Below are 8,421 nucleotides of genomic sequence, written 5' to 3' on the forward strand. Positions count from 1 at the left end.
CACGTTCCATCACACGTTCCATCTCAATAGCCAGAGACTGGCTTGGAGATGTTGTGGTTTATAAGCGGCCTTAGGTGATGCCTATTAGAAATGCACCCATAAGTTTACCACATCCTACAAGGGGCATGTGATGACGTCATGCCAGATCTCGAGGATTTCCGGCATTGTACGATTGTCCAAGGATTTAAACAGTTGGATCAGGCATGCCGATAAGGTAATTTCGACTCCCATGGCAGGGCCTGCCCCTCCCTCGTCTATACAAGGCCTACGCATGTCGCAAATATATTAAATAGGATTTTCCATTCAACTTTTGGTCATGATTTCATGTGCCGCCTTGCAGATCTGCAATTTCCAGCGCTGAAACCCTAGCAGTGAAATAAATGTATCAAATATTGCATGAGGGTCCGGAAAATGCGGGGGTCTAGCACGTGTCATGCGATGGCCTCCTTTGAAAGCATGATAAGTTTTGAGGAAAACGGAGCAAAAGGACAAGCACTTCCTTCACAAACCAGACACGCTCCCTCTCGATACCCAGAGACTTGCTCGGAGATGTTGTACTTTACAAGCGGCCTCAGCTGAGGCCTATTCAAAACACGCCCAAAATTTTACCACTCCCTAGAGGGGCCATGTCATGACACAGTGCCAGATCCCGAGAATTTCCGGCATCGTACGATTTTCCGAGGACTTAAATGATTGGATTAGTCATGCCTATGAGGTAATTTCACCCCTCGGTGGTGGGGCTACCCCTCCCCCGTCTGCACAGGGCCTATGCATGTCACAAAGACATCAAATAGGATTTTCCATTAAGCTTCTAGCCATGATTTAATGTGCCGCCTTGTAGACCTGCAATTTCTTGGGCTGAAATATTGGATAGCAATAAATGTCTCAAATATTGGATCCGGTCCGAAAAATGTTGGCGCCTCGCACGTGCCATGCGATGACCTCCTTTGAAGCAAGAGATGTTTCGAGGTCAACGGAGCAACATGACCCGCATTTCCTTCCCGAATCGGACAAGTTCCCTCTCGATACCCAGAGACTAGGCCTTTCTTCACAAACTGTACATGTTCCCTCCCGATAACATATCTTTGATGTGTCCTTGTCTTTGCCGTGAGCTACTCTCGCCGTAGGTGTGTTTGCCGAGTACCTACGCTTTGGCTCTCGGCCGACATGTTCCTTCTCGTTGTCTAGCAACTAGCTCGGAAATGGTGCCGTTTACAAGCAGCCTAAGGTGAGGCTTATTCGAAACACGCCGAAAATTTTACCACACCCTACAGGGGCTATGTGATGACACTGTGCCAGTTCCCGAGAATTCCGCCCCCGATGGCAGGGTTTGCCCCTCCCTTCGTATCCATCATTAGGAATATAGACTCTCGCCATGGATTTAAATGGTTGGATCATTGCTCTCACAGAGATGCAAAACTCACCAATAATAAAAACTGAATTAATAAAAAGCGTCGGCATCCATCATTAGAATATGGACTGTCACTATGGACCTTCTCTATCTAAAACAGGTGAAGATTTATAGTGACAGTACATATCCTTAACAAGAGTGTAATGAAGACCAAAATTTGCTGCTTCTGCACTATCCGACTATTTAAACCGTGTTGTTGCTCGTCTTTAGGCAAGGTGGGACTAAAGCTTTGCCAAGAGCCACAGGCTCTCGGCAAAGCATTGCCACTGTCACCGAGCCGTTTTTTGCCGCTGAATGTGCCACGTGACAACACTTTGCTGTGGGTTCACTGTTTGGCTGTTGGCAAAAAGTGTGTTTGCCGAATTTAGCCCTTTTGCTGAGTGTGCCTTGCACTAGATATCGGCAAATGCCTATGTTTGCCGAGTAGCATCTATTGCCGAGTTGTACTCTCGGCGTATATGCTTTTGCCGAGTGCCAGTGTTTTGGCTCTCGGCAAAGAAACCACACCCCACGTATACGGAAATTCTAGTAGTGGTAGTTTGCAAAATTAGAAAGGTTACTTTTATACATTTGTACTTCATAACTTGAAGTTTACTTCTGATCCTATGATTTTCTTTTCCAGAACATGTGTTCCTAGTTTTCAATTGACCTACATACTTGAAAGTTTATGAATTTGGGACAAATTTTAGTATGCTATGTCAGCTGATGATTGGTATACTTTTTGCTCCACCATAACTCATTGTAGATATATGATGATGTAACTGCTGGTCCTCATATATTTTGCCCTAAAGCAAACATTCTGTGAAATACAGGTAATGTGCAGGTAGCAGTTTGTAGGAAAAAAATACTGTTCATAGCTGATACACACATTCCTCGTATATCTCCGCCACCCAAGTCTCCCTTTTGTGTTGCCTCATGCCGATGTAATTCGGATGCGACGGCGGTGGGGTGGGAGGTCCGGGATGTGGCATGCATCTGCGTGGACGACACGGGAGGAGGATGCGCCGTTTAGGTTCCGGTTAGAAGGGCAAACCAAACTTTTTTACTCCTCTAACCAGTTACAGAGCATCGGTTAAGTTGCTCTTATGTCGCCCTAAAGAAAACCAATTCGATGTTATGATACTATGAAATCCAGGCAACATGTAGGTATTAATTTACTAGATGACCCAAAGCGCCCTTGGCGCAAAAATCCAATGCGACTGAGATGTTAAGCGAACTATTTGAAGGATGTATTTTGTTCAACCATGTGTGCAAAGTAGGCTTTCAACTTATGACATGGTAATTTACCATACAATGTTAGCTTAGTTAACCTCAGGGGCTTTGTTTTCATTGCACTTGCATGAAGCTAATTTGTTGCCGGTATTGTATTCATTATTTTCTTGCCCACCGGTTTGATCATATTAATATGCAGGCCCGATGGTTCCCTGAATATCTTAAGGATATACTTGCAAGCCAACAACTCGGCTTGCGTAGGCTTGATAAATCTTAGCACAATTTGCTAGAGTTGAGGATAGAATAGTAGTCTTGTTGGGATCTAGCATCCCAAAGGTAGTTGATTTATGTAACAAATTTTAACATGCTCCCTCTTACCCCCTCGTTTCACATGGGAGGTAAGAAGGTAAGAGTAAATCAGACCACTATTTAATCAAATCAATAGCTCGGATCTATTATGTACTCATACCTTTCATGTGAAAAGGGGATGTAAGAGGGACCATGCTAAAATTTGCCATGTTTCTTAAGTAGGAGTACAAGTTTCTTACACAAAAATAAAAAATCCAGCGATAAACTAGCACAAGAGTACAAGACGCACACACAATACAACGCACCGGAGCAAGCAGAGCACGCGAACACATCCCACCCTTGCAGAGCACAAGCCAGCCAGAAAGGGAGCCTCCATCCACATGGCATCGGCGTCCGCACGCGGCACTCACCTGTGTCTGCCGCGGCCATGACCTCTGTCGACGTGAAGCTCGAGCGGGAGAGAGATCAGACATACAACGGTTCGACCTAAAGTTACATCTTCATTCTTTATGAGAGAGAGGCAGAAAGAGGGAGAGCATCTTCTGCTGATTTTATTTGCATGCTGACAAAATGGTGTAATACTAGAGGAAACCGAGTTGAATCCTGCTGGCAGCACTAGGCCACCCGTAGAGCACGAGTGAGGTATGAAGTGTGGAGTGGAAACTGATCCCGTCATCCGGTGGCACACGTCAACTCTTCCCATGCATAATTTCTAATGTGTTGAGGTACAGAGAACAAACACCAGAAATAGCGCGCGCGCGCACACACACACACACACACCTGTCTATCTGCCGTGCAGCCTCCATCCACACGGCATCAGCGTCCGCACGCGGCACTCACACATATACACCTGCCGATCTGCCGCCGCCATGACATGTGTCGTCCTGAAGCTCGAGCGGTGTAGAAAAAAAGGAAGGAGAGCGTGCACGGCAGGAAGGAAGATATTTGGAAGGAGGGATTTGTCACGCACTCACCTTTGTCGTCCTCTAGCTCCAGCGGGAGAGAGATCAGACATACACGGTTGCACCTTTAGGTGCAGTGCCGAACATCTTCTGCTGATTTGTTTTGCATGCTGACAAAAGTGTAATGCTGCTGGCAGCCCTAGGCCACCCGTATAGCACGAGTGATGTCAGGAGTATGGAGTGGAAACTGACCCAAAAAAACCTCGGGGAGCACGTCAACTCTCCCCTTCACATATCACACGGAGAACACACGCAGACTTAAAAAAACCTCGCGGAGCTTCCTCCCCCTAATCTCCCGGTGCTCCTCCCCCCTCTCCCGGTGCTCCTTCCCCCTCTCCCGTCTCATTTTTCCCATTCCCTCGACCCCCACCAGCAGCCTACAGCTTCCCAGACATTGACACAGAACCCAAACCCCGCCGGCTAACCCATGACCCCGACGGCGCCGAGGAAACGCGCCAGATACTGCTGCGGCCTCTGCGGCCTCCCAAAGAAGGGCCATGTCTGCCGCTTCGCCGGCGGATCGTCTTCGGCGCGGGTGGTGCAGGGCCGAGAAGAAGCGGCGCCGCCGACGGACCCTGCTCCTGCTGGCGCCAAGAAGGAGGAGGTCACCATCATCACCGCCCTCCCAAACGACGTCCTGGGCACCATCATCTCCGCACTCCCCATCGACGAGGCCGCCCGCACAAACGCCATCTCCAAAGGCTGGAAACACCTCTGGCACGACTACACTCCACTCAACCTCGACGACCGTGACCTCCACAAAATGGCCTGGACCGGAGACAACCTAGTCGACCTTATCTCAGACATCCTCGAGGCTCCACGCGAGGTACGCGCCCGTCGTCTTTCTCTCAGCACGCTTTGCCGTCACTCGGGCGACCGAGACCGCTACCCCATCTTCGACCGCTGGTTCCGATCCAAGGTTCTCGATCAGCTCCAGGATTTTCATTTCAGCTACCAGCGGGTGAACAACACCGAACCACTTCAGGCTGGAGAGTTGATGCCACCGCTGCCGCCATCGCTGAGCTTTTCCTCCCTCCGCGTCGCCAGCTTTGGGTGCTGCCATTTCCCTGAGAATATCTTAGCCTCGGGCGGCATCAGTTTCCCATATCTCATCGACCTCACTCTCTGCCGGATCACAAACTCCGAGAACACACTCCACACCATGATCGCCGCATCTCCAAATCTCTTCAGCTTGTACCTTCACAGAAACTATCACTTCCGCCGCGTCCACATCAGCTCGCAAACTATTGTAAGGTTCCGCATGTTCATTGACCCAGATAGTGATGTGATGGAAGAACTCCTCGTTGTCAAAACTCCAAACTTGGAGGAACTGATGCTCTGGGACCAAGGTTATTGTGGTCCACAAATCATACGTGTCCTCCTTGCCCCGAAACTTCACATCTTGGGTTGCCTGCACAGTGATATCATGTCCACCGTACAGCTTGGGAAGACAATGCTCCAGGTACGTATGTATCTAGAAGCCACTTAGGGCATCTGTATATATCATTGTTTTGCAATCTTACTTACATACATATATAGTCACCACTTTTATTATCAATATTCTTTCATGTTTTGATGATTGATCCAGGCAATGATTGACAGCAGTCTAGTGTCATCGCTGCATAATGTAAAGATCTTGAAGCTCGTTCTCCATGGTCTTAGGTTAAATCATGTCATTGACGTCCTCCAATGCTTTCCCTGCTTACAACAGCTTCACATAAATGTGAGTTGGGTTGACCCTTTCTTTCTTTTTGCAATCTTAGTTAGGTTCCATATATGTACTCACTATTTATCCATTCCTATGTTGAGTAGGTCTACTCTAAATTATTCTCTTGCTTCGTTTTCAGACACAGATGAGCCATATTCCAAACAAGCAGAACGACAATCCAGCTGCTACTACTGTTGAGTGTGTTGATAGACATTTAAAGCAAGTAGTAGTGAGAAATTATTCAGGCAAGAAACCTGATTATAACTTTGCCAAGTTTTTTGTTTTGAACGCAAGAGCGCTAGAGTCCATGAAGCTCCATGTCCCTTTTAGCTGGAACAACGAATGGCGCTCTAGACAACGTATCAAGATGGTTAAGAACAGAGCTTCTCCAAATGCTTTGGTTTATTTTGAGGGCGCCGAGTGAGCACATGATCAACTGCGCAGACGAAGTGTCAATTTGTGTACCCCTTTGGCACATAAGTTATGTTTTTTTTCACAGTTAACTGTTGCCGGTTGTCGTTCCATGTAGTTTGTAGAAACAGAAAGGTTACTTTTATTTGTACTTAATAACGTGAAGTTTACTTGTGAAATTTCTATGATATATGAACCATACCAACTACATGTCTTTCCTTGTGGAAGTGTATTGAGAATTGTGCAAGTCTGCATTGTTCCACCGAAATGATGTGAGTATGATGAATTACCTTGACGTTATGGAAAAAGAATGAGTTCATGATTATTCCAATTTATGGCTAATAGATAGAAGGTTCCTTAGGTTATCTCCAAAGCTAACCCGCAAATAGCTTTGCTATATGTTCGCTTTTATGTCCGGACGTGGTCTGCGGACAAGATGCGGGAGCCGCCCATCCAACCGTAGACGCAAACATCCGCCTCTAGTAATGATTTTTCAAGAAATTAATTCTGCCAAACTAATCTTCAGCCAATAGAAAATCAACCTTCCACCAAATAGAAATCAACCTTCCATCATTTGAATCAACCTTCCGCCATCTGGGGTATAATTATAGAAAAATAATTACTCCCGTAATTTGAGGTGTGGCAGTTAGTGTGGATTTCTTTCCTCTTTTAATACAACGAGCTAATTAATCCGGATTAATTAACGGAGTAATAATTAAGGGTGAATAGTGCCAATGTTCCATGACTTGTTTAGTGGCCATCTACAACTATTCCACCTAAACTTTGGGACAATAACGTTGTTGGTAAAGAAGGAGGAGGCAGTGCGTATTGAGCAGTTCAGGCCGATATGTCTGCTCAATGTGAGCTTTAATTTTTTTTTACTAAAGTTGAGACAAACCGATTGATACGGATTGCACATAGTGTGGTGCAACCAACTCAGACGGCTTTCATGTTGGGCAGAAACATACTAGAGGGTGTGGTTGTCCTACATAACACACTTCACGAGATCCACTCAAAAAAGCTTGATGGGGTGATCTTCAAAGTGGATTTTGAAAAAGCGTATTATAAGGTTAAATGGTGGTTCCTCCCGCAGTCCTTACGTATGAGGGCATTCGAAGATTCCTGGCGGTAGCAAGTCGGTTCATTTGTATAAAAAGGTTGTGTCGGTATTAAAGTGAATGATGACATATGTCACTACTTACACATGCACAACGGTCTAAGACAGGGGGAACCGATGTTTCATATCTTGTTCAGCACAGTAGCGGTTATGTTGGCAATTTTGATAGGAAGAGCTAAAGAGGAAGGCCAAGTAGTAGGACTAGTACTACATCTAGTCGATGGTGGGGTGTCCATACTACAATACGCTTATGATACCATAATTTTCGTGGAACATGATTTGGCAAAGACGAGAAATATGAAGCTTGTGCTATGCCTATTCAAATAATTGTCGGGATTGCAGATTAATTTTAACAAAAGCGAATTGTTTTGCTTTGGGAGAGCCAAAGATCAACAATATGCTTATAGACAACTATTCGCATCTGAACTGGGTACCCTACCATTTAGTTATCTTGGCATACCAATTCACCATCGCAAGCTATCTAACAAGGAGTGGAAGTGTATTAGAGATCAATTTGAAAAAAAACTAAGTTGCTGAAGGTTAAGCTTATGTCATACAATGGTCGGCTGGTACTAATAAACTCAGTGCTCATGAGTATGTCGATGTTCCTTTTGTCCTTCTTTGAAGTACATGTAGGGGTGAGGAAAAGGCTGGACTTTCATCGATCACAATTCTTTTGGCAGTGTGATGAAATAAACAACAAATATAGGCTTACTAAATGGTATATCATTTGTAGGTCGAAGGACCAGGGCGGTCTTGGGATTGAGAATTAGAGGTAAAGAGCAGAGGTTTGCTCAGTAAATAGTTGTATAGACTTTCTGTTGAGACCGGAGGCATGTGGGTACAAATTTTACGTAATAAGTACCTACAATCTAAGACCTTGGCCTAGGTTACTGCTAGACCCAATGAATCACCTTTCTGGAAAGGGTTGATGAGAACAAAAGTAGCTTTCTTCCATGGAACTAAATTCGTCATTGGAAACGGCAATTCGACTAGATTTTGGGAGGATACATGGTTAGGGGAGATGCCTTTAGCCACACAATATCCGTCTCTCTTTAACATTGTATATCATAAGGAGGCTTACATTGCTATAGTATTACAGTCCAATCATCTAAATATTCAATTCTAGAGATCTTTAGTAGGAGACCGATGGGAAGCATGGCTACATCTAGTGAGAAGGTTGATGGATGTTAACCTCTCAGATGAGCCTGATAGTATTCACTGGATATTAACTATGACGACATCTTCTCAATGAAATCTATGTATTTGGACCTATTCGACTCTGGTCCGA

General features: G+C 45.4%; 1 protein-coding gene across 1 annotated transcript; it reads left to right on the forward strand.

Annotated features, from left to right (window-relative positions):
- Positions 1–4,208: 4,208 nt before the first annotated feature.
- LOC123184596 (putative FBD-associated F-box protein At5g56440) lies at positions 4,209–6,278 on the forward strand. Its single transcript, XM_044596695.1, has 3 exons — positions 4,209–5,356; positions 5,483–5,617; positions 5,742–6,278. The coding sequence occupies exons 1-3, from the start codon at positions 4,322–4,324 to the stop codon at positions 6,024–6,026; spliced, it is 1,455 nt and encodes a 484-aa protein (XP_044452630.1). The 5' UTR covers positions 4,209–4,321; the 3' UTR covers positions 6,027–6,278.
- The last annotated feature ends 2,143 nt before the right edge of the window (positions 6,279–8,421 follow it).

The sequence above is a fragment of the Triticum aestivum genome, chromosome 2A (genome assembly GCF_018294505.1).
Source record: "Triticum aestivum cultivar Chinese Spring chromosome 2A, IWGSC CS RefSeq v2.1, whole genome shotgun sequence".
Lineage (NCBI taxonomy): Eukaryota > Viridiplantae > Streptophyta > Magnoliopsida > Poales > Poaceae > Triticum > Triticum aestivum.

What these genes read in the sequence shown, in the direction of transcription:
- LOC123184596 (XM_044596695.1), top strand. Translation starts at nt 4,322, where the DNA reads ATGACCCCGACGGCGCCGAGGAAACGCGCCAGATACTGCTGCGGCCTC. An exon ending in TTGGGAAGACAATGCTCCAG is followed by an intron (nt 5,357 to 5,482) that starts GTACGTATGTAT and finishes TGATTGATCCAG; the next exon opens with GCAATGATTGACAGCAGTCT. An exon ending in TACAACAGCTTCACATAAAT is followed by an intron (nt 5,618 to 5,741) that starts GTGAGTTGGGTT and finishes CTTCGTTTTCAG; the next exon opens with ACACAGATGAGCCATATTCC.